The sequence below is a fragment of the Procambarus clarkii genome, unplaced genomic scaffold (genome assembly GCF_040958095.1).
Source record: "Procambarus clarkii isolate CNS0578487 unplaced genomic scaffold, FALCON_Pclarkii_2.0 HiC_scaffold_104, whole genome shotgun sequence".
NCBI lineage: Eukaryota > Metazoa > Arthropoda > Malacostraca > Decapoda > Cambaridae > Procambarus > Procambarus clarkii.
This window is the reverse complement of record NW_027189137.1, coordinates 943,088-970,109: the sequence shown is the minus strand read 5'-3', so window position 1 is coordinate 970,109 and position 27,022 is coordinate 943,088. Positions and strand designations below refer to the sequence as shown.

General features: G+C 46.5%; 2 protein-coding genes across 2 annotated transcripts; one reads left to right on the top strand and one right to left on the bottom strand.

Annotated features, from left to right (window-relative positions):
• Positions 1 to 1,020: 1,020 nt before the first annotated feature.
• LOC138360267 (golgin subfamily A member 6-like protein 2) lies at positions 1,021 to 19,620 on the bottom strand. Its single transcript, XM_069320193.1, has 3 exons — positions 19,191 to 19,620; positions 3,156 to 3,329; positions 1,021 to 1,289 (listed from the first exon to the last, which is right to left on the bottom strand). Exons 1-3 carry the CDS (start codon positions 19,618 to 19,620, stop codon positions 1,021 to 1,023), a joined length of 873 nt encoding a protein of 290 aa, XP_069176294.1.
• A 3,429-nt stretch (positions 19,621 to 23,049) lies between these two features.
• LOC138360266 (uncharacterized) lies at positions 23,050 to 26,322 on the top strand. The gene has a single exon (XM_069320192.1). The coding sequence runs from the start codon at positions 23,050 to 23,052 to the stop codon at positions 26,320 to 26,322; it is 3,273 nt and encodes a 1,090-aa protein (XP_069176293.1).
• Positions 26,323 to 27,022: the final 700 nt, after the last annotated feature.

Genomic DNA, 27,022 nt, shown 5'->3' with positions numbered 1-27,022 from the left:
TTCCTAGCTAGTGTAATGTAGTGTCGTTGTCGTCGTCTAGCATTTTCATCTCTTTCTAGTGAATAGATGAATATACTGACTTTATTTATTTTCTCTACCTTGTGAATATCCTCGAATGTTACTGCAGAATTGACATCTGCTGGCCAATTCATGTGTCTGAGACACCAACTAGCATTCACAGATCTAGCGCGAATATTATCTAGATGCATCCCCTTAGCTAAACATTTATAAGCGGCAACACACTGCATAAGGCAAATATCAGCCTCTCCCTCTGGATTGAAAACCAATTTTTTCCCACGCAAGCCTTCAGGATAGTCTACATGCGAGCCTAATCTTATCGGATGTTCAATCTGACCACAGTTAATGTAAAACCCGGTGAGCCGCTCAACCAAGACATTGGACCCCTCCCTCGCTTCCAGGTACTGGGATATTTTCCCGGTCAATTCGTCAGCCCAAAAATCAATAAGAGTTTCTACTTCCTCAAGAGTAATTCTTCGCCCCTCACCTCGTATGGGAAAGCCATCGTTATTTATAGGATCCAATAGATTATCCTCCCCGTCTTGTTGTACATTTAAATTCCTCACAATTAGAGTGATGTCTGGGTAAATTAGGAGGGATGGGTGTTGTGGGGAGAAAAGGGCGCGTATCTCATTAATGAAAAAATCCCTGTATGTTCTCAGATAGAGTCCTGGGGAGGTGTTAACATGTTCTGGTATGGAGAATGAAAGCCGAACATAACCGCCATTATAGTTATCAATTCGATCCAGCAGCTGAGGATGAATTTCTAGGGCAGGTGGAGGAGAGGGAGAGAGAGGTGGTGGGGGTGATGGGAGAGGGCTAGGAGGGGTGGGGGGTGGTGATAGCCCCCCTCCGAAATGAATGGGTGAGACCGCACGGTCAGCTATTACGCCAGACGGTGCTAAGCAGTCAGAATTGACGGACGCTGGCGCGTCAAGGTCACGGTCTGCTGAGCTGTCGTCTGAGTCACTGTCTGTGATGCTGATGTTAATGGTACTGTTCTCACCACTGCTGCTGCTGCTGCTGCTGCTGTTGCTGCTGATGCTGCTGCTGCTGCTGCTGCTGCTGTCGGTGATTGATTGGGGTATGGGGCTGGGGGAGGAACGGGGGGTTGAGTGAGCACGTGAACGAGCCCTCCCCTCCCTGTGAGGAGCCGGATGTGGGTAATGTCCACTCTGCTGTGTCACTCTCACTGCCGCTGCTCTCAGCGCTGCTCTCAGCGCTGCTCTCAGCGCTGCTGGATGCCAAATATATGCACAGCGGTGTGTCGTCTGTAAAAAAAAAGAAAAACATATTATCTCTAGAAAGAATGAAAGCATATATATCTCTAGAAAGAATGAAGGCATATATATCTCTAGAAAGAATGAAAGCATATATATATATATATATATATATATATATATATATATATATATATATATATATATATATATATATATATATATATATATATATATATATGTGTGTAAATTTCATCAAGTCCCTGTTAATATGGGAAGACACAGTGTCTCTGCTTAAGGCACAACTCTCCTAAACACGAGAGTCAAGTATACAACTTTAGAACACTTTCCCACCAGGAGACTCGAACCCTAGCCAGCACAGAAGCCTTCCAGCAACTGGCATAACAGGTACGCCTTAACCCTCTCCACCACCTGCTCAGACCCTTAAAAGAGATGGTAATTTCGGAGTATTTAAATACCCCAAAGATCAACACCTCCCAAGAGCACCAGAGCAAGTGAGGGGTCATTTATACATTAATTTCATCAAGTCCCTGTTAATATGGGAAGACACAGTGTCTCTGCTTAAGGCACAACTCTCCTAAACACGAGAGTCAAGTATACAACTTTAGAACACTTTCCCACCAGGAGACTCGAACCCTAGCCAGCACAGAAGCCTTCCAGCAACTGGCATAACAGGTACGCCTTAACCCTCTCCACCACCTGCTCAGACCCTTAAAAGAGATGGTAATTTCGGAGTATTTAAATACCCCAAAGATCAACACCTCCCAAGAGCACCAGAGCAAGTGAGGGGTCATTTATATGTTAATTTCATCAAGTCCCTGTTAATATGGGAAGACACAGTGTCTCTGCTTAAGGCACAACTCTCCTAAACACGAGAGTCAAGTATACAACTTTAGAACACTTTCCCACCAGGAGACTCGAACCCTAGCCAGCACAGAAGCCTTCCAGCAACTGGCATAACAGGTACGCCTTAACCCTCTCCACCACCTGCTCAGACCCTTAAAAGAGATGGTAATTTCGGAGTATTTAAATACCCCAAAGATCAACACCTCCCAAGAGCACCAGAGCAAGTGAGGGGTCATTTATACGTTAATTTCATCAAGTCCCTGTTAATATGGGAAGACACAGTGTCTCTGCTTAAGGCACAACTCTCCTAAACACGAGAGTCAAGTATACAACTTTAGAACACTTTCCCACCAGGAGACTCGAACCCTAGCCAGCACAGAAGCCTTCCAGTAACTGGCATAACAGGTATGCCTTAACCCTCTCCACCACCTGCTCAGACCCTTAAAAGAAAAGACGCCTTAACCCTCTCCACCACATCTGAGCAGGTGGTGGAGAGGGTTAAGGCGTACCTGTTATGCCAGTTGCTGGAAGGCTTCTGTGCTGGCTAGGGTTCGAGTCTCCTGGTGGGAAAGTGTTCTAAAGTTGTATACTTGACTCTCGTGTTTAGGAGAGTTGTGCCTTAAGCAGAGACACTGTGTCTTCCCATATTAACAGGGACTTGATGAAATTAACGTATAAATGACCCCTCACTTGCTCTGGTGCTCTTGGGAGGTGTTGATCTTTGGGGTATTTAAATACTCCGAAATTACCATCTCTTTTAAGGGTCTGAGCAGGTGGTGGAGAGGGTTAAGGCGTACCTGTTATGCCAGTTGCTGGAAGGCTTCTGTGCTGGCTAGGGTTCGAGTCTCCTGGTGGGAAAGTGTTCTAAAGTTGTATATATATATATATATATATATATATATATATATATATATATATATATATATATATATATATATATATATATATATATATATATATATATATATATATATATATATATAAGACAGTATTAACTTACTTATGTCCTGGTGAAGGGGTTGAGCAGGTGTAAGGCTATGAATCATTAACGTAGTGCTAACTGGGGGCGATATGGTCTCGTAGCCCCCCATCTGCCGGCCTTGTTGAAGGGGTGGGGGTGGCCGCGAGTGAGATCTGCTCTCCTTAGCTCCGTGTGGGAGGAATGTGGAATAGACTCGATGACGTCTATCTGTTCCCTCCGTCGATTGAGGTAGGGATTATAACCTGAAATGGAATAAATGATATTCAGCACAGGTGAATGGGGAAAAATATGTTTATTATGCATGTGTGTTCGCTTGCAACTGGATGAAATACAGATACGAGAAGTGTATTTTATATGCTACCTACGTTTATGTGAAGTTTCATTCCGGCGATAACCTCTTCGCGGGGCAGGTGAGCAATAAGGGCACTTCACGGTTTTGTAAACTGAAATTGGAAAGAACATATTTAACTGTGTGGAATGTAATAGCCCGAATGAGTAAATATTCTCACACTATAGTAGTTTACACGCGATATTTCACCTGTGGATGCAGTAAAATGAACTGTGGAATATTAAATATGAATAACACTCACGGTTATCACAGAAAATCTGCTGACATCGCTTGCATTTGATGTCGTAATGTCCTAGGGGCGTTTTTTCACAGCTTGCGCATTGCAGCCGACACAGTTGATTTGGTGATGGAATATAAAACACTCCGCATTTCATGCAGGCTGTAGAGGTTCGCCTTTCCATGACGCGGAGCTGTATGGCGAGTGTGTGTAGCGGATGAAGACTAACAGTGAACTGGCGGCGCGTTTGTGTGTGTGTGAGGGGAGGGAAATGACCCGGGTCAAATGAGAAGTGATTGATGGCTGACAGGTGCGGGTCTGTCGGCAGGAGTATGAACCTAGCTCCTCCTTAACGAATCCGCAGTAGAGGGGGAACCGCGGTGGGATGAACATCTCCACTCAACTCTGAAGACATCGAAATGCCTTTAAGGCAAATGGGCCACTTCAGCAGGAGGCTGCTGCTCTCTCTCTTACCCCTCAACACTTGCGACTTCCTGTAGGGGGGAAGCTAATGGACGTCCAGACTTTCCTCTCAGGTATGGGGGTTCTCCTCTCCCTCCCCCCTCCCCCTCCACCACCCCAAACAACATATCCGTTATGTTGGATCCCCTCAACCTCTACTTACATTACTTACGATCATCAAAACTATTATCTTCACACTGGATTAAGTCTATGACAAACACACATACATATTTAATGCTTTTCCTTGTATTTTCTTACTATACCACATACTCTCCTACATCCCCAACAACATGGCTTCCGTCTTTCCTGACCCAAAGCACCCCAAAACCCCCGAGGACTAGAACTGCGCGCACCACTTACCTCCGACACGCGTCATAACATCCGGGAAATTCCCCCAAAACCCTTGAGGACTAGACACCTGCGCGCCATCTGTCCAGGTGCCACTCCACGAGTGACACCTGGGCAGATGGTGCGCGCGGGTCTAGTCCTCAACCACACTACTCATGGAGGTGTGTGGAGGCTGCCTTAAGTCACTTCGGAAGACTGTTGTAGGCATTGTATGTAACATTTGTAACATAAAATTTCACCTGAGTTGTACAGGATTACCTAAACAATATGCAAACCGGAAAGGTAAGTACTGGATCTGTCAAAGAGACAGACAGATGTGGGAAAACATTACCAAACTAATGAATAACATTCCTGAAGTACACAGGCTACAATTCACACAAAAACTACCAGAAATATATGCAGAGTATATAAAGACAGCAACGAACTCTGAGCACAACCCAGGGACTGAGAATTTAGTGAGTCAAAGTAGCAATATAGAAGGGCATAGTGTCGATGTACACAAAAATGAAGGCAATATTGTAGAGCAAACTGGTGATATGAATAAGGAGAGAAAAAATAAGACGAATGAGAACACAAATGAGAAAGACGAAAGCAACAAGGAGAAAGATAAGAGCAATACCGAGAATGAATGCAGAAACGAGAAAGTTGGAACAAAAAACACAGAGGTAGCCAAGTCGTTCACGGGTACAAACAAGAATAATACAATCACAGATGAAAATATTTGCAGGTATTATGCAAAAGGACAGTGCAGATATGGGCCCAGAGGCACGGAATGCTCATTCATGCACCCACGGAAATGCCGAAACTGGTTAGGGAACGGCAGATGTCGTTTTGATACAGAGTGTAGATATTTTCACCCTAAGTTATGCAAACTCTCAGTTAATGAGAGGAAATGCTACGATCTTCCTTGCCCCGATTTCCACGTCAGAGGTACACAGCGCTATATAAGAGAAGAAGTCCAATATAATAGCCCTGAAAATTTTTTAGAGGCAGGTACAAACAGAGGAAGAAACAGACAGGCAGAAACGTGGCAGGAGTACGGATGGAGAAGGGGAAATGCCCAAGACTGGACAACGGTTCGTCATCAAGCCCACACATACTACACCCCCCAACTACACAGAGACTACCACACTCCCCAGTATCACTTCCAAAACTGGACAAACCATTACCAAAACAACACACCCTGGGTCAGGGTAGAGAGGAGGGAGAACTACCAAAACCTTCCAGAAGTGACACACAATATGGACAATCATTCATATTTGCAAACATTCAAGGTTTAAAGCCAAAGTCAAGAAATAAAGTTAAGTTCATAAATGGCCTCCTATTAGAGTCAAACTCAATATTTGGGGCATTCACGGAAACTCATACAAAAGATTACATGGATGGTGAAATCTAGATTCCAAATTATAATTTCTATAGATGTGATAGAAAAACTAGGTCAAATGGAGGAGTAGGTCTGTATATTAAAGAAGACCTGGTATGCACAGAACTACTAAACTCAACTAATGAGGTGGTAGAGGTACTTGGAATTAAGGTAGAGAAACTAAACCTAATTATTATTCTAATATATAAACCGCCAGATACAACGATTGAGGAATTCACAGAGCAGATGCACAAAATGGAGAACATACTTGACAACCTAGCAAACCCAGCTCCAGATATTATCTTCCTTGGAGATTTCAATTTACCGAGTCTAAGATGGAGAATGGCAAACATCAAATATCATATGATATATCATATCATAATATCATACCCGGGAAATAACCAACCACAGATCAGAGAACTTTTGAGATTCTGTGACAAATTCTCGCTCAATCAACAGATTACAGAACCAACTAGGAACGAAAACACACTAGACTTGTTATTCACAAACAATGATGAACTAATCAGAGACATCACAATCTCAGATACTTCATACTCAGACCATAAGCTCATTGAAGTGCGAACTAGCATAAATAACGGTAGTAGGTCTAAGAGACCCAACAAGCGAGAAGGAATATTCAATCAATTCAATTTCAACAATAAGAGGATTGACTGGGAACAAATAAATGTAGACCTTGCAACCATTCAATGGGAGACGGTTTTAAGCGACAAAACTCCCACACAGGGAATAGCTCAACTGACAGCTGAAGCTTACAAGGTCTGCTTGAAGCACGTGCCTGTGAGGAGGGGCAGAAAGAGGACCACTCTAGAAAGAGAACGCAGATGACTGTACAGGAGAAGGAAAAAAATAACGGAAATGCTTCGGCAGACACAACTATCACAAGCAAGGAAAACAAGCCTAAGCAGGGAGATCGAAGAAATAGAACAAACGTTGAAGCGATCATATGAGTCTGAGGAAATGGAATTGGAACAGAAAGCTATACAAGAGATAAGGAAAAATCCGAAATATTTTTTCACATACGCAAAATCAAAATCCAAAACCTCGACCAGTATTGGACCGTTAATTACAAATGAAGGTACGTACACAGAGGACAACAAAGAGATTAGTGAAATTCTAAGAAGCCAGTATGAGGCTATGTTTAGCACACCAATAAACAACATGAAAGTTGATGACCCAGACAGCTTCTTTATGAATGACATTCAAGCTGCAGATAATATAACGGATATTACCACAAACTCGGAAGACTTTGAAAGAGAAATTGACAATATGCCTATGCACTCAGCTCCTGGGCCTGACTCATGGAATTCAATATTCATAAAGAAATGTAAAGTACCAATAGCGAGAGCACTCAGCGTAATATGGAGAAAGAGCCTGGATACAGGGGAGATACCAGCAGCACTTAAATCTGCAGATATAGCTCCGTTGCACAAGGAGGGGAGTAAAGCCATGGCAAAAAATTATAGGCCAGTTGCACTAACATCACACATAATAAAAGTGTTTGAAAGAGTGATTAGGAATCAAATTTCTAGTTTTATGGAAAACAATGAATTGCACAATCCAGGACAAAATGGATTTAGAGCGGGAAGATCCTGTCTGTCACAGTTACTCAACCACTATGACAAAATCACAGAAGCCCTAGAAGAAAAGTAAAATGCAGATGTTGTATACACAGACTTTGCAAAGGCATTCGACAAATGTGACCATGGGGTGATAGCTCACAAAATGAGGTCAATGGGAATAACTGGAAAAGTAGGACGCTGGATACTCAATTTCCTGTCGAACAGAACACAAAGAGTAACAGTCAATCAGATAAAATCGAGTCCAAGCGATGTTAAAAGCTCTGTACCTCAAGGTACAGTCTTTGCACCGCTACTGTTCCTTATTCTCATATCTGATATAGACAAAAATACACGTCACAGCTTCGTGTCGTCCTTTGCAGATGACACAAAAATCATCATGAAAATTACCTCTGCTGAAGACATTGAAAAACTACAAGCGGATTTCAACAAAGTTTTCGATTGGGCAGCAGAAAATAACATGATGTTTAACAGTGATAAATTTCAGGTACTCAGGTACGGCAAAAATGAGGATCTGAAACATAATACAGGGTACAAAACACAATCGAATCTTCCCATAGTAGAAAAACAGCATGTCAAGGATTTGGGAATAATGATGTCCGACGATCTAACGTTTAGGGAGCATAACCAAGCAAATATCGCGTCAGCCAGAAAAATGATCGGATGGATTACGAGAACTTTCAAATCGAGGGATCCCATCACAATGGTTGTACTCTTCAAGTCACTTGTGTTGTCCCGTCTCGAGTACTGCTCAGTACTCACTTCCCCCTTCAGAGCAGGAGAGATTGCTGAAATAGAGGGGAATACAGAGAACATATACGGCACGCGTAGACGAGATAAAACACCTAAATTATTGGGATCGTCTCAAAGCTCTCCAAATGTACTCTCTAGAAAGGAGACGAGAGAGATACCAAATAATATACACATGGAAAATACTGGAAGGTCAGGTCGCAAATCTACACAGTGAAATAACAACGTACTGGAGTGAACGATATGGAAGAAAATGCAAGATTGAACCAGTGAAGAGCAGAGGTGCCATAGGCACAATCAGAGAGCACTGTATAAACATCAGAGGTCCGCGGTTGTTCAACGTCCTCCCAGCAACTATAAGAAATATTGCCGGAACAACCGTGGACATCTTCAAGAGAAAACTGGACGGTTTTCTAAAAGAAGTTCCGGATCAGCCGGGCTGTGGTGGGTATGTGGCCCTGCGGGCCGCTCCAAGCAACAGCCTGGTGGACCAGACTCTCACAAGTCGAGCCTGGCCTCGGGCCGGGCTTGGGGAGTAGAAGAACTCCCAGAATCCCATCAACCAGGTATCAACAGGTCCAGCAGGGGCCTCAGAGCACCATGCAGCCTGATGCCCTAACTGGCCACAACGGAAACAAGAACGGGGCTGCCGGGCATAATACACCCGAACGTAGTAACCCAGCAGCCGGACAGAAGATGGGATATCCAACCGCAGGCGCATACCTAAGGTACGGATGTTCGTCTGCTTCCCAGCATACTTCCCCGAGGAAAGCGAGTTCACCCGCACACTGATGACGGCACAATACCTCCCGAAGAAGCGCCGGAGAAGGTCTTCAGGGAACTCCAGGGGCGCACCATGTACACTGACATAAGTCAGGGCTCCACTGCGGTCCGAGAGCGTAACAGAGCCGGCGCCATCCGGCAATGGCAACGAACGCCCTTCGTACCGACGGAGGAAGTCCCGATACTTCTCCTCCCTCACGAACTTGACAATCACCCGGTGGGCCGTAACAAGATCAAGTCCGTAGACAGCCTCCACCGGGACACGAACATCACCGGTTGGTGATGTCACACATCACCAACTCAACGGCTGGATAAGCAGCCTTACACGAGAACTCCAGTCCCACGGAATTCACATGCAGCACAGGAGGAATTGGAAGGCCCCCCCCCCATGTCAGAACTGCCACGTCAGCACGCAGCCAGGCAGGCAACAACACTGGGAGGGCAGAAACGCCCCCACCACCTGGGGACCAAATTGGCAAACAACCCCAGCAGTCACGGGACACGTCCGCACGCCACGGCTGCTCAGGGCGAACTCATATCAGCCTAGCAAAAGTGGACAACACCTACCACCACCTAAGTGGGTCCTTGACCCCGTATTTGTTAAAGAACATGAACGAGTAAAGCAGCTTGGAGATACATACAAAAGAACCAAAGCACATGGTGACTTGCATGCATTTCTAGTTGCAAATAGAGAGGTGAGAGACATGAGCAACGTTATATGTAATAAACATTGGGAAGAGTTCCTACAAAGTATAAATGAGCAAACAACACTTGTTGAAGTTTGGGAAAAGATTCGAAAAATCTCTAGAAGCAACCCCAATCAAACCACTGCACCACAGCCCACTAGAACAAGCAAACATTCTCCTTGATCAATGGGCACTAACATCAAGCTACAACTCATTCCCAATTAACATACAGCACAAACTTAATGACACACGCCCCAACAGACAACGAACTATCAATCTTGCCTTTACAGCTATTGATGTGTCGGACCTTAATGATGTAACTGAATGGGAATTAAATCATGCACTAAAGATGGGCAAATCAACTGCTCTTGGAGAGGACGGTATTACTTACAGTCTACTGAGATTAGTCTCACACGTACCAGGTAATCCACTATTAGTGTTGTACAGAATGAGTTTACGTGAAGGAGTATTACCTGATGTTTGGACAAAGAGTGTCATTGTTCCCATCCCCAAACCACACTCAGATAATTATAGACTCATATCTCTAACAACGTGTGTTTGCAAAGTGCTTGAACGTATTGTTCTTAACCGACTCATGTATCGTATACAGGGGCACCTGTCACCCCAACTGTTTGGATTTATGCCTGGGCTCAGTACACAACACTGTTTTGCTGAGTACTTCGCACATATTGAAGCTTCCCCTCAAACAGTCTTCATCGACCTAGGGGCAGCTTTTGATACAGCAAACAGAGAAATCATACTGGAACAGCTTGCCGAGCTGGGAATACAAGGAAAATTACTGAAATGGATAAAGGGCAATTTGCCTAATCGAACAGCATATGTTTTGTTTAATGGTGTTAAAAGCACAGAGAGCAAACATTTGAACTGGGAACTCCACAAGGAGGGGTCCTCAGTCCCTTGTTGTTCAACGTTCTGATGCATAAACTTATTAAAGATCTTCCAACTAATAATGAAGACTCTGTCATTTGTTATGCTGATGATATATTTTTACAGGCTGCCTCCGAGCCTAGAATGCAAGTTCTGCTCGACGCTTTTGCTACTAGAGCTGAGGAATGTGGCCTCCTTATCTCTGTACAGAAAACTCGTTCCCTCATTCCATGTGGTATTCTACCAGCCAGTTATCATATAGATGGGCGAGCACTTGAGAACTGCGAATCTTACAGATACCTTGGTGTCTCCATTAACGACCCTGGGTACCTTTCTTCTCTCAAGAGGAGACTGTGGGAGAGATTAAAGCCCTTGCGGGTCCTTGTTAGTGTCAATCATGGAATTAACGTGAGACTTGCTAGAATGTTTTATGTATTATTTATACGCTCTGTGATTGACTATAATGCTCTACATCTCACACTGTATACTGACAAAGAGCTGAAATCTCTTGAAACCTTGCAAAATGAAGCTATGCGTCTCATTCTTGGGGCTCCAAAGTCCACGAGAATAGTTAATATGAGATCAGAGTTAAAATTACCTTCCATAAATGAGAGAGAATTTTGTCTATTAGCACATTTTTCAGCGTGAAGGCATTGAGTAGATCTAGACAACTCATGAAGTTTCAAGCTAAACTTTCTAATATGCTACAGTCACCTGAAGTCTATAGAAGAAGAACAAAATCTGATTATGTATTTTGGTTCTACAAGGTAACCAACACCATCAAAATATTAAATATGTACCCAACTCAATTAATGATTAATCAACCAATTACTCCATGGGATAACTGGGATCTATCAGTTGACTTTGTAAATGCGCCCAAAAAGATAGTGTGCACACTACATTATTAAAACAGTTAACACTGAAAAGCATCACTGAAAGTACTCTGAGTATGGGTAACGATGTGTATCAGTGCTATACCGACGGCTCTGTAGAAGAAGGTGGACGATGTACCGGATGTGCATGCAATATATTTGAACAATCTTCTCTCGTACATACAGCAATGAAGCGCATCAATGACTGTGCAAGTACAACTCAAACCGAACTTGCAGGCATATACCTTGCCACTGAATTTTTAAAAGACAAAGGCAGTGGACTTATATACTGTGACTCGCAGAGTGCACTCCTGGCATTGAACGCACATAGAAGTGACACACAGAAAATAGTCAGTGATATTCGAATGAATGTTTTAGCTGTGTCAGGGTTCACCCCCTTCCATCCTGTGGTTAGGGTCGTCCCACGGGTCTTAGCCCCTCAGTACCGTGCGCCACTGCTCGCCCTTGGGCTCCCCCAGTCAACTAAGGGCTGGCCTTATACACCCCTAGCGAGTGGGGAGGTTCAAGCTTCTTATAACTCACCTAGACCTACCTGTCCTGACACTGGAACGCTTTCTTCGAGATCTGGTCTACTCAGGTCTCCAGCTGGGTGTTTATGCTCGTGCCCCAGCAACACGTCAGTGGTCTTAATGGTTATCTTGATCAAGGATGCAATATCATGTGCAGTACAAGGTGTCACTAATGGTCTCAAATATATATATAGCCCCAGAGATTGGAGGCTCGCTTAAACTCATCAGTTAGTTTAAAAGTTTACTGAAGCAAAAGACTATATACACATATAATTGTATAAAGAAATGTCAAAAGGGGGATATCATCCGCTGGTGGCAACACTCCTCGCGGCACGGCTCCTGGCAACACGGTTAGCTGACTGGGTCCACCTGTCAGGGGGCGGGCACAACCTCGTGCCTCTGGCAACACTATCAGTTGATACCTCTAACTGTTAGGACGTCTTGACTTCCCCACGCCTCTAGCAATGTAATCAGCTGGGCGCTTCAGAGTTCGTTGCTGGCTCTTTGCACACCAGCTACCACCTCCAGGATCACTAACATCCCCACCTTAATGCTCACACACACCAACTCACGCCTAAATGAGTTCTTGGCGCCTAGCCTAATATTCTGTTACTTAGACAATAAAATGATGAGTAGAAATATTCACAACATATAAAATACTCTAGCTCGTCTAGATCAAAAGGGGTAAAGGGAGGGACAATTATCTACCTTATTTCACTCCAACCACGAAGTTGACTCGTCCTCTATTGAGGGATGTTAAGGTTCCAGGTCCTGGCGTCTGCTCTGCCGACGACCAGTTCCCACCACACACACAGGTTCCTCCGTCGCCTTCGTGGTAACGTGTCCTCACCGTGCTAATTCCCAACAGGTACTGCCTTCCTCCTCCTCTTCTCTGGGGTACTGGAGACAGGTTCCTCCGTCGTCGTCCTCCACTCTCACTGGCACTGCCGACACCTCGCAGTCCAGCACAGCTTCCCTCGCCTCACTGCCAGTAAATTTGGCCCGGCCGTAGCTACTCGCTTGATGTAGAATACCAGGTCCTCTGGCATCCCAGACGTCACCAGCCCAAAGTTCCCTCTGCTGCAGACTCTTGACAGAGCTCTTTGCTCTCTAATCCGGTCCGTCCTTTCCTCTGGGCACTCCACGGAAGTTGGATGGCTTCTCAGACTGTCTGCAGAATCGAAGCGGAGCTTAAATCTACTGGTAAGGACTCTCTAGATCCGGAGCTCGCTCGAGCGCGTCTTCCCTCTATGACGGCTCGTGACATACTCTTCCCGCCCAGGCGCTAACTGCCCCAAGCCCTCCGCCTCGTGATGTCACACCGCCCGGGCTCTCGTCATTGGTCACTTCCGGCACGTGACCTCACCTGGCCAATCAGGTGTCGAGAAGCGTCAGGACGTCTTGGCGGGAAACAGGATGGCTCTACACCGTCCTGTGCCTCAAAAGGCGTAAGCCCCTTGCATTATTAAACTTAGCTGGCCATTTTATAGCGAGCTCAATCACGCTCCACGCTTTCCCACACATGAAAATGTTCCCTGAACATCAGAGAATACTTAGGCTATGGAGATATGACTCTTCTAAGCTGGGAAGGAAGAAATATAGGGGTGGACACCGTCACAGCTGCTAAAGAAAACAGATTTGAAATTAAATTCCTATGGATACCATCACATGTTTGCATCTCAAGGCTGTTATGCCTCATCTCACTGTTGATATGCTTGCAAAGACAGCCTGTAGAAAACCAGTGGTAGAAATTGATATGTGTGTTTCACTAGCAGTGACAAAGAGAATACCTAAACAAATATCTAATGAAGATCTCATCGACCTAACAAATTCTCAAAGACCAGAAAGTTGTAGCATTAAATATTATGATAGCTATGGTGAGGAGACATTCACATATGGGACTATTAGAACAAGAACCCAGCAATGTGATATTATAGTGGCCAGAATACGACTGGGATATAGATGTATCTGGCAGCTTTCTCAAAACCCAAATGTCGAGTACACAATGTGTCAACTTTGTGAAAGAGAAAACATGCACACTCTTCAACATTATATTGTAGAATGTCCCATATTGACTGACTTTTGCCCTCCTGGGCTAAGGTATTCTGAAATGTGTAATTACTATAAGAGTACTGGAACAATTGATGATATATTGGACTTGTACCCAAGGTTAACCATGTGATGTATCAATTATACAATGTATGTATGTGATGTAACTATATAACCTGAGCTTGTAAAAGCACCTTAATAACCTTCAGTGATTAAGTGCTTAATTGCATACTAGTTTCTCTATCAGCTATTTCACCCTGTCAGAGTAAAAGAGACAAATGTATGTGAATGCATGTGTGTGTGTATGGATATGTATGTGTATAAAGTTTATATGGAAGCTGATCAGAATTACATTTCACCTTTGTAAATGCACATTAATGACACTATGTAAAAGACACATCAAACACTTTATGTAGGGCATACGTAAATCTGTGTATCTATGTATTTACGCATGTAGGTTAGCTTAGCATTTTAAACGCACCGTATCACCTTCTGTGGCTGATTGTTCAATAAACCCTTGAACTATATGTTTAACACATCTCTAACCCTGTCCATGGAGGACAGAAGAAAATGTATATATGCTGGTTAGCATTGTAACTGTGTGGCCACGTCAGTGGTAGAAAAATAAATTGCATCACCACCATCGATATCATCCCCACCAGATATGGAGTCACAAGTAGCCATGGCATCACCACCATCCATTGCATCACCACCAGCCTTTGCATCACCACCAGCCATGGCGTCACCACCAGCCATGGCGTCACCACCAGACATTGCATCACCACCAGCCATGGCGTCACCACCAGCCATGGTGTCACCACCAGCCATGGCGTCACCACCAGCCATGGCGTCACCACCAGCCATGTCGTCACCACCAGCCATGGCGTCACCACCAGCCATGGTGTCACCACCAGCCATGGCGTCACCACCAGCCATGGCGTCACCACCAGCCATGGCATCACCACCAGCCATGGCGTCACCACCAGCCATTGCGTCACCACCAGCCATGGCGTCACCACCAGCCATGCTGTCACCACCATCCATTGCATCACCACCATCCATTGCATCACCACCATCCATTGCATCACCACCAGCCATGGCGTCACCACCAGCCATGGCGTCACCACCAGCCATGGCATCACCACCAGCCATGGCGTCACCACCAGCCATGTCGTCACCACCAGCCATGGCGTCACCACCAGCCATGGCGTCACCAACAGACATTGCATCACCACCAGCCATGGCGTCACCACCAGCCATGGCGTCACCACCAGCCATGGCATCACCACCAGCCATGGCGTCACCACCAGCCATGTCGTCACCACCAGCCATGGCGTCACCACCAGCCATGGTGTCACCACCAGCCATGGTGTCACCACCAGCCATGGCGTCACCACCAGCCATGGCATCACCACCATCCATTGCATCACCACCAGCCATGGCGTCACCACCAGCCATGGCGTCACCACCAGCCATGGCGTCACCACCAGCCATGGCGTCACCACCAGCCATGGCGTCACCACCAGCCATGGCGTCACCACCAGCCATGGCGTCACCACCAGCCATGGTGTCACCTCCAGCCATGGTGTCACCACCAGCCATGGCGTCACCACCATCCATTGCATCACCACCATCCATTGCATCACCACCAGCCATGGCATCACCACCAGCCATGGTGTCACCACCAGCCATGGTGTCACCACCAGCCATGGCGTCACCACCAGCCATGGCGTCACCACCAGCCATGTCGTCACCACCAGCCATGGCGTCACCACCAGCCATGGTGTCACCACCAGCCATGGCGTCACCACCAGCCATGGCGTCACCACCAGCCATGGCATCACCACCAGCCATGGCGTCACCACCAGCCATTGCGTCACCACCAGCCATGGCGTCACCACCAGCCATGCTGTCACCACCATCCATTGCATCACCACCATCCATTGCATCACCACCATCCATTGCATCACCACCAGCCATGGCGTCACCACCAGCCATGGCGTCACCACCAGCCATGGCATCACCACCAGCCATGGCGTCACCACCAGCCATGTCGTCACCACCAGCCATGGCGTCACCACCAGCCATGGCGTCACCAACAGACATTGCATCACCACCAGCCATGGCGTCACCACCAGCCATGGCGTCACCACCAGCCATGGCATCACCACCAGCCATGGCGTCACCACCAGCCATGTCGTCACCACCAGCCATGGCGTCACCACCAGCCATGGTGTCACCACCAGCCATGGTGTCACCACCAGCCATGGCGTCACCACCAGCCATGGCATCACCACCATCCATTGCATCACCACCAGCCATGGCGTCACCACCAGCCATGGCGTCACCACCAGCCATGGCGTCACCACCAGCCATGGCGTCACCACCAGCCATGGCGTCACCACCAGCCATGGCGTCACCACCAGCCATGGCGTCACCACCAGCCATGGTGTCACCTCCAGCCATGGTGTCACCACCAGCCATGGCGTCACCACCATCCATTGCATCACCACCATCCATTGCATCACCACCAGCCATGGCATCACCACCAGCCATGGCGTCACCACCAGCCATGCTGTCACCACCATCCATTGCATCACCACCATCCATTGCATCACCACCATCCATTGCATCACCACCAGCCATGGCGTCACCACCAGCCATGGCGTCACCACCAGCCATGGCATCACCACCAGCCATGGCGTCACCACCAGCCATGTCGTCACCACCAGCCATGGCGTCACCACCAGCCATGGCGTCACCACCAGACATTGCATCACCACCAGACATTGCGACCCCAACAGCAATGGCCTCGCCACATACCATGGCATCGTCATCACCAGACAAGGCGTCACCACCAACTGTTGTGGATTGGGACTTTTAACTCAACTCTATTAATATTTAATTAAGAAATCGAAATACTCGAAGGACCACCACTTTTGAAAAAAGAGGGAAAACAAATAAATGGATTATAAGACTGACACTGTGGTACCAGTGCCTATGGATGTTAGATTATTTGGTAATTATTTGAAGAGCATGAATGGACTGTAATAATAATTAATTGAGAGTTTAAATCCTCAAACTTCAACACTGGGGGGTATTACTAGAAATAATATATATCTAGGATAATGACTGGTGCTGGTTCGATACTAGTTAGTTAATTACATCAATACACATTATAGAATCAGAAATTAAATGTAGATTCAATATGATGATAATATAGTAAGATTATTAAGCCAATGAAATAAGTTGTCAAATCATAGGAAATTATATATGAAACATTACTATACACTGAGAAACAAAATATTAGATTTATATAATTTCTCTTAGAATATTATATGTATAAGAAATGTAAATACATAATAGAAATAATATTAGCATCAGTCAAAGAAATCTACGAAAGAGAGACAGTAAGGCTTAGTTGTAAGAAGACTTCACTAAACCCGTTTCACTGTTCGAATACTCGTAGACGTGATCACATTGCCCAAATAATGGATGATACACCAGTAGGGAATGTCGTGTGTAGAGGAAGAATTGCTCTGCTTGTCCTCACCAACACGCTGTAATCACAAAAATGTTATAGAATTTGACTGGGCTAGAGATTTATTCCACTATTCATTAAAACTTGAGAATAACGTGAAAAGAACCGAACATGAGTGTTTTGGTCGGTAAATGACATAACGACGAGCTACCTACAGTAATAATTTATGAGATAGTGCACTACACATAAAATATACATAACGTAGGCTTGTTGGCACATTTACAGTCGCCGATATCACGTCAATTAGTCCCTTACGTTCACTACTGTTGAAGGTCAAATTCGGGTACGCGATTATCTTCTCAGAAACGAGAATATACAGTACGAAGCACTGTACGACCACGTATTATATCTGCAATGGCTGCCGCTTGTAAATCTGTGTGTGCTCGTGGCGGAGCCGTGTGCAGAAAAGTCACCTCCCTCATACCCCAACCCGTTCTCGCACTTTCGTATAGTGAATATTGACTTATTAAATATGTGCATATGTGACATACTAGTTTACCTTGAAAAGCTTCATAGAAAACACCGACCTTACCTAACCTACTTAGTATGTTAAGATAAGCATCTTATTGCTTCGTAATTACAGTTATTACTTAACCTATTATAGGTATAGGTTAAGTAATAATTATAATTACGAAGCAATAAGATGCTTATCTTAACATACTAAGAAGGTTAGGTAAGGTCGGTGTTTCCTATGAAGCTTTTCAAGGTAAACTAGTATGTTTAGTATGTCACATATGCACGTATTTAATAAGTCAATATTGACTGAAAGAAAGTGCGAGAACGGGTTGCATACCCTGAGGCCCGAACACGCATGCGCAGAGACGCTCATAGCGATCTCGAGCTTAAACCAATTTGGTTTACTAGTAAGTATTGAGGGAAATAAAGGAGTACGATTTAAGCTATCGTCACAAGTAAATATGTTGAATAATAATACCTCTTCTCGCAAGGCAATTGCGAGAAGAGGTATTCGCACAATTCGCGAAATGAATACTTCTTTCATAATGAACAATAATTTTAGAAAGAAAGGACAATTAACTGAACTCTATAAATCTCTAACATTCGTGGAAGACTTCATGTTTCAGTCTGCTATCGACGCTTGGCGTCATGATGGCTGGGTAATTTCTATCTAAATCATGCCTGATTTAGCATATCATGCCTGATACACCAACGATTTTAATTCGACGTGTTAGTGTTATTAGTAAATGTTAATATAGGGAGTTGAGAGGAGATTCGTCACCACCAGCCATGGCCTCTCCACCCGCTATGGCCTCACCACCAGCCATGTCGTCACCACCAGCCATGTCGTCACCAGGATCCATGGATTCACATTCAGCCATAGCGTCACCACCAGCCATGGAGTCACCACCAGCTATAGCATAGTCACACCAGTCTCCGTGGTGTAGTGGTAAGACACTCTCCTGACGTTCCGCGAGCGCTTTGCCATGGTTCGTATCCTGGCCGGGGAGGATTTACTGGGTGCAAATCCTTATTGTAGCCTCTGTTTAACTCAACAGTAAAATGGGTACTTGGTTTTAAAAATGATTCTTCGTGAGGGACGTATTCCAGGGACGTGCCTGAAACGCTACGCGTACTAGTGGCTGTACAAGAATGTAACAACTCTTGTATATATCTATCATCATTATCATCACTACCAGCCATGGAGTCACCACAAGCCATGGCGTCACCATCAGCCATGGCGTCACCACCACCAGCCATGGTGTCACCACCATCCTTTGCGTTATCACCAGCCATGGCGTCATCCCCAACCATTGCGTCACTACCAGCCATAGCGTCATCACCAGCCATGGAGTCATCCCCAGCCATGGCATAATCCCCAATTATGGCGTCACCACCAGCCATGGCGTCACCACCAGCCATGGCGTCACCACCAGCCATTGCATCGTCACCACCAGCCATTGCGTCACCACCAGCCATAATGTCACCACCAGCCATGGCGTCACGACCAGCTGTGGTCTCAAAACCAGCCATGGCGTCACCACCAGCCATAACATCACGACCAGCCATGATGTCACCACCAGCCATGACGTCACCACCAGCCATAATGTCACCACCAGCCATGATGTCACCACCAGCCATGGCGTCACCACCAGCCATAATGTCACCACCAGCCATGATGTCACCACCAGCCATGGCGTCACCACCAGCCATAATGTCACCACCAGCCATGATGTCACCACCAGCAATAACATCATCACCAGCTATGAGTCATCACCAGCCTTGGATTCATCACCAGCTATGAGTCATCACCAGCCATGGCGTCACTGTTACGAACCCGGATCCAGCGTCCGAATACAGAGAGCAGTGACGACCGCGCCATCTGTGGGTCAGCTCCCAATACCCCCTCCAAAAGGACGACGACACCTGGTGAGGACGCCGTGTACCAGCTACGAGGGCCAGTTTCCAGTCCCGTTCAGCACTCTACACCGCCGCCACTGACCTCTGGTGACGTGGTGCTCAGACTACAACGCCATCTATGGAGTGGATATGTCGGGCGTTTGTGTCTGAGCCTGTAAGTGAGGTGTTTTAGTGTCCCTGTTATTGATGACGTGTCTGCTTCCAGAGTCGACCTGGGACTGCTGTGATGGAAGTTGAGTCAGTTTACCCGAGGCAGCCAGTCTCCATACCTTGTACCTTGTTGCAGCCGTTGTGAAGTCGTCCCCCCGGAAGAACACTGTGGTGTGTTAGCCTGCCAGTGGAGTGGCAGTAAAAGGATTATCCGGGACCGACTGTTGGAGACGATTATCCACTGGGGTATTGAGGACAGGAGGGTGATTGGTGATATCACACGAGACTCCTGTCTAGGGCGTTTACCCTAATATCGTCCGTGGAGTGGCCTGACCAGCGTTGTGGGTCCGGAACCTGCCAGCAGACCGGCTGGATTTGTGGTTGACGGCCTCCACGGCGGTGCCCCCAGTGGACCTGTGTTTTGGCTGACCTGTGGCCAGGGTAGGCTCGGCATTCTCAGAGGACACGTTGTGAGGCCACGAAGAAAGCACCGAGGACTCGGCACCTAGCTTCTGGATCCAGAGTCTTCAGCAGAAGACTATATTGTGAATAATCCCCTTGTATAGTGTTAATACCCCTCCCCCTGTGCACTTTTTGATTTTATATATTTAATTGGTGATGGTGATAATTATATTATTAAGTTCTTAACTTTCTTTCCCTACTCCCTTTAAGTTACTTGCGTCACGGATCACATCCCTTGATAGCCACTACTGGCTTGGGAACGGATATATATATCTTCCTCTAACAACATCGGAGTAAGGACCCCGTTGCGTCCCGAGAGGGCCGTAACATAATTGGCATCCCCAGCGGGATCCGTCCCCTTGTTAAGTATGTTTGACAGGGGTGGTGAAGTGGCGTAATCCCTGTATATAATTCCCCCTATGTGTGACGATTGTGACGTTATACGTCCGGTGCGGTGCTCAAGAGTGACTAAGTGCAATATTGTGCAGTGCGGTGCTCGCTGTGACTAAGCGATTAAGTGCAATATTGAGTAGTGCGGTGCTCGGTGATTCAGTGCAATATTGTAGAGCGAAGTGTTCGCTGTGATTCAGTGCAATATTGGGTAGTGCGGTGCCCGAAGTAATTACGTGCAATATTGGCAAGTGCAGTGTTTGGTGCGATACAGTGCAATATTGGCGTAGAACAGTGCTCGGTGCGTGAAGTGCTAACGTGAAAGCAGTGTGTTAAGTGCTAAGTGTTCCATCTGTGACAATGGCAGAAAAAGCTACCATCGATGATCTGGACGAGGTTCAGGCTTTTCTGAACAGGGAGGATTGTCTTGCCAGATTAAAATATCTGAGCAAACCAGAGCTTGTGCTAGTGAGCGCCTACCTGGAGATCAAGATCCGTGCCAGTGATTCCCGTGTGGAAATATTGTCCAAGGTTCACCGGCACTTGAAGGCAGAAGAGAAACAGGAAGGCGAGACTCCTAGTACAAGGGAAGGTGAGGAAATAGCTTCCACAGAAAAGGAAGATAAGGGCAGTGACGTTGACAGTGATGCAGGTGAGCTTAATATCAGCTTCCTAACAGTCAAGATGCGTGCCCTAGAAATAAATCGCGAGATAGAGTGGAAGAAGTTAGAATTGGAACGAGAATTAAAAGATAAAGAAATGGAGATGAAAGATAAGGAAATGGCGATGAGACGTTTAGAATTAGAGGAAAGGAAAGCAGAAAGAGAAAGAGAAGAGAAACGAGAAAGAGAAGAACGAGAAAGAGAAGAGAAACGAGAAAAAGAACGAGAAAGAGAAGAGAGACGAGAAAGAGAAAGAGAAGAACGAGAAAGAGAGAGAAGAGCGAGAAAGGGAAGAAAAAGAAAGAGACAACATGAACTAGAAGTTTTGCGATTAGGCGGTGGTCGGAGGCAAACAACGGACACCAGTAGCTTCGATCCGGTAAGAAACATCAAAATGGTCCCCAAATTCCATGAGAAGGAAGTGTCAAAGTTCTTTGCAGCCTTCGAGAAAGTCGCTGCCTCTTTGGAGTGGCCAAGGGAGAATTGGGCCATCATGATACAGTCAGTCTTGACTGGGAAGGCCCAAATCGCTTACTCCACGTTATCCCTTGACGATTCCGGCGATTACGACAAGGTGAAGAAGGTTGTGCTCATGGCATACCAATTGGTACCTGAGGCTTACAGGCAAAAGTTCAGAAACCTGAAGAAGACCTCAGAGCACACGTTCACCGAATTCGCCACGATCAAGGAGCGACTTTTCCAGGAATGGTGTGCCTCTCGGAAGGTAGAGACCAAGGAAGACCTCGAGCAGCTGATTCTGCTAGAGGACTTCAAGGATTGTTTGTCTGGAGACCTGAAGACGTACCTAGAGGAACAGCAGGTAGAGACCTTGAGTGCGGCAGCCACCATGGCTGAAGAGTATATCCTGACTCATAGGCCATCTGCTAGGTACGTCCCGAAGACCTATTAAAGATATCCAGCCAAACATAAACCGGAAGATAGAACGGCTCCTCGTAGTGTCGCCAAGTCAACCTCAGATAGTCCCTGGAAGATTAGTCCGAAAAGGGATGTATTGTGTTGGACCTGCGGCAAGAGAGGGCATATTGCTGCAAGGTGTCGTGGCAGTACAGGTAATAATCCCCGTAGGAAGGTCATGCTGATAAACAGTATAGTACCACCGACACCCACCCTAGAGAAGAGGAAAGGATTGTTCGCCCCATATACCTCCCCAACCCGTTCTCGCAAATTCGTATAGTCAATATTGACTTATTAACTACGTGCATAGGTGATATACTAAACATAATAGATACCCTTAAAAAGCTTCATAGAAAACACCGACCTTACCTAACCTTGTTAGTATGTTAAGATAAACATCTTATTGCTTCGTAATTACAATTATTACTTAACGTATACCTATAATAGGTTAAGTAACAATTGTAATTACGAAGCTATAAGATGCTTATCTTAAGATACTAACAAGGTTAGGTAAGGTCGGTGTTTTCTATGAAGATTTTTAAGGGTATCTATTATGTTTAGTATATCACCTATGCACTTATTTAATAAGTCAATATTGACTATACGAATTTGCGAGAACGGGTTGACCTCCCAAGGGCATGTAGCCAGTGGCCTTTTGAGTAAGCCCGTAGTCATACTCAGAGACAGTGGAGCGGCCCAGTCTCTAACATTGGAGACATCATTACCCGAAGGTTCATCGGCGAATGGGATGCAGAAGGTAATCCTGGGTGGATTCCCTTCCACCTTGTACGTTGCCCCATTGGTACAAGTGCATCTAGACTCTCAGCACTTCAAAGGTGAGTGTCGGTTGGCCGTGGTGGATAGTCTTCCCATAAAGGGGATTGACGTAATATTAGCCAATGACTTAGCCCTAGGATTGTTACCCAACTGTCCCCTGGTAGTGGATAATCCAGGACGTGAAGAGACCAGTCCTATCGCAGCAGTGCAAACCAGGTCTCAGGCGCACCTCCATGCACCACTAGATCTAAACACTTTGTTTGACTCTCCTCCTATCCCGCAGGTTACAAGTAGCCATACACCAGTCCCACCCGTCCAGATGCCGGTTCCTGAACGCTGGACTCGAGCCCAGCTGATAGAGGAACAGAAGAAGGACCCTCAGGTACGGAAGTTGGCCGACACCGTAGACTCTCCTACGAAAGGAGGGGATCTGTATGTGTGGTCAAGTGATGTACTGTGTCGCCGGCATCCTCCGAAATACCCCCAGTCATGTGCGGTAGGTGATCAGATAGTCGTCCCAGCCGTGTTCAGATCTAAGCTGTTAGAAACGGCCCATGCTAATAGATTTGCTGGACACGGTGGGATCTCTAAGACTTTCCAACGCCTAGCCAAGAGTTTCTACTGGCCGCATATGAAGGAGGACGTACGTCGTTTCTGCAAAACTTGCCACGCCTGCCAGGTGGCCGGGAAACCGAACCAGCCTGTCCCCAAAGCCCCTTTATACCCCATTCCATCAATAGGTGAGCCCTTTGAACACCTCATCTTGGATATAGTAGGCCCACTTCCACCTGCTACCTCAGGGGTGCAGTATTTGCTAACAATACTAGATCGGGTTAGTAGGTACCCAGAAGCGATCCCCCTTAAGACCATCACAGCTAAGGTCTTGGTGAAACAACTGCTCTGGTTCATCTCGCGATACGGTCTTCCCAAGACCATTCAGACGGACCAGGGATCTAACTTCATGTCCCATTTGTTTCGCCAACAGATCGCCGACCTGGGAATTAGACAGGTTACCTCTAGTGCCTACCATCCCGAGTCTCAAGGAGCTTTGGAGCGTTTTCATCAGACGTTGAAGGGCATGCTTCGGAAGTTTTGCTACGACAGGCAGAGTAAGTGGGTTGAAGAACTGCCCTACCTCCTATTTGTGGTAAGATCAGTGCCCAATGAATCCCTAGGAATCTCCCCATTCGAGATGATCTTTGGTCACTCAGTAAGAGGTCCCTTAGAGGTGGCACGAAACCATTGGCTGGACGCGGAAACCAACGAGGACATTGTGGACTGGTTGTCTACAAATAAAGGACGGCTGTTCTCAGCCTGGGAGATGGCTACAAGGAACTTGGAAAATACACAAAGAACTATCAAGAGCAGGTATGATAGAAGGACCAAGCAAAGGGAGTTCCAAGTAGGAGATCTGGTTTTGGTATGTACTCCTACAATAACTGGAAGTTTGAGCGCCAGATTCGTAGGTCCCTATCCGGTTGTAAAGAAGGTTACTAACCTCAATTACCTTCTTAGTACTCCAGACCGCCGTAAGAAAGAGACTCTGGTTTATGTTAATATGATCAAGAGTTACGAGGGGCGGGATACACTCCCCGTGACCTTAGTGACCACTAATGACGACATTGAGGAGGAAGAGGAGGTGTTGACTAACTCAGACATTCTGTTAAACTTGCAGGCAAAGTTGACACACGTGGCCGAAGGACATCAATCATCATTGCTGCAGATGATCCGGCAATACAAACCTATCTTCGACGATGTTCCAGGATTAACATCTGTCTTGAGGCATGATGTCGAGCTGGAGGAAGGAGTCCGACCTATAAAGCAACACCCGTACCGTCTCAACCCACTGAAGAAACGGGTAGTGAAAGAGGAGGTAGATTACATGCTGAAACACCATGTGATAGCCCCGAGCTCGAGCCCATGGTCATCCCCGATACTACTAGTGCCCAAACCTGGTAAGAAATACCGTCTTTGTATTGATTATCGCCAGGTGAATAAGGTCACAGTAGCAGATACCTACCCTCTACCCAGGGTAGAGGAATGTCTGGATGCCATAGGTAAAGCTCGTTACCTGACGAAATTTGACCTGTTCAAAGGCTATTGGCAAGTTCCCCTCACGGACAAGGCCAAACCCATATCAGCATTTGTGACTCCCGACGGGCTGTTTGAATGTCAGGTGATGCCATTCGGGATGAAAAACGCAGCCTCCACTTTCCAGAGACTGATGGGTACTGTGTTGCGTGATGTGGAAAACACCTTAGTCTACATCGATGATGTATTAATATATGATGTAGATTGGCAGGATCATCTGCGTCACATAGAGGATTTCTTCAAGGCCATGCTCCAGTCAGGATTGGTGGTCAACCTGCATAAATCTGAGTTTGCCAGAACCTCTGTCGTCTTCCTAGGTCATAAGGTTGGAGGAGGATGGATTGCGCCGAAGGCCAGCAAGATCGAGGCAATAGTCCAGTATCCTACGCCAGCTACCAGGAAGGACATCTTGCGTTTCCTTGGTATGGCTGGATTTTATCGTAAGTTTGTCCCTAATTTTTCCTCCATCGCCGCCCCCCTGACCGATCTGTTGCAGAAGGGGGTGAAATTAGTATGGAATGAGAATTGCCAGAAGGCATTCGAAAGTCTCAAAGCAATTCTGATCTCTTCTCCGATCCTCAGGTCCCCGAGCTTTGAGGATAGATTTATCCTGACGGTCGACGCCTCTGACTATGGCCTGGGGTCCGTTTTATCCCAGACGGACGAGAAGGGGGTGGAACATCCTGTGGCCTATCATTCTAAGAAGTTCACCCCCAGCCAGCTTAATTACTCGGTCATAGAAAAGGAAACGTTGGCCTTAATTAATTCCGTCCAGCACTTTGAGGTGTATCAAACAAGCAATGGTCATCCTATATTAGTACGGACCGACCATAATCCTCTAAAGTTCCTGGCTCAGTTTAGGCAGAAGAACCGCAGGCTCACCAGATGGAGTCTCCATCTGCAGCAATACCCCCTCCAGATTGAACACATCAAAGGGGTGGACAACGTGGTAGCTGATGCATTATCTCGCATCTAAATCCTCATACTAATTTGGTTTGACTTCTTTTATAGAAACCCAAACCAAATTCCTTTTGGTGGGGAGGTGTTACGAACCCGGATCCAGCGTCCGAACACAGAGAGCAGTGACGACCGCGCCATCTGTGGGTCAGCTCCCGATACCCCCTCCAAAAGGACGACGACACCTGGTGAGGACGCCGTGTACCAGCTACGAGGGCCAGTTTCCAGTCCCGTTCAGCACTCTACACCGCCGCCACTGACCTCTGGTGAGGTGGTGCTCAGACTACAACGCCATCTATGGAGTGGATATGTCGGGCGTTTGTGTCTGAGCCTGTAAGTGAGGTGTTTTAATGTCCCTGTTATTGATGACGTGTCTGCTTCCAGAGTCGACCTGGGACTGCTGTGATGGAAGTTGAGTCAGTCTACCCGAGGCAGCCAGTCTCCATACCTTGTACCTTGTTGCAGCCGTTGTGAAGTCGTCCCCCCGGAAGAACACTGTGGTGTGTTAGCCTGCCAGTGGAGTGGCAGTAAAAGGATTACCCGGGACCGACTGTTGGAGACGATTATCCACTGGGGTATTGAGGACAGGAGGGTGATTGGTGATATCACACGAGAGTCCTGTCTAGGGCGTTTACCCTAATATCGTCCGTGAAGTGGCCTGACCAGCGTTGCGGGTCCGGAACCTGCCAGCAGACCGGCTGGATTTGTGGTTGACGGCC

Excerpts from the sequence above, each read along its gene's own strand:
- LOC138360267 (XM_069320193.1), bottom strand. The coding sequence starts at position 19,620 with ATGGCTGGTGGTGACATCATGGCTGGTGGTGACATTATGGCTGGTGGT. Across the intron at positions 3,330-19,190 it reads TGGTGACGCCATGGCTTGTG|GTTATAATCCCTACCTCAAT; the intron begins GTGACTCCATGG and ends ATTCCATTTCAG. Across the intron at positions 1,290-3,155 it reads TCGCCCCCAGTTAGCACTAC|ACGACACACCGCTGTGCATA; the intron begins GTTAATGATTCA and ends TTTTTTTTACAG.
- LOC138360266 (XM_069320192.1), top strand. The coding sequence starts at position 23,050 with ATGCACTTATTTAATAAGTCAATATTGACTATACGAATTTGCGAGAAC.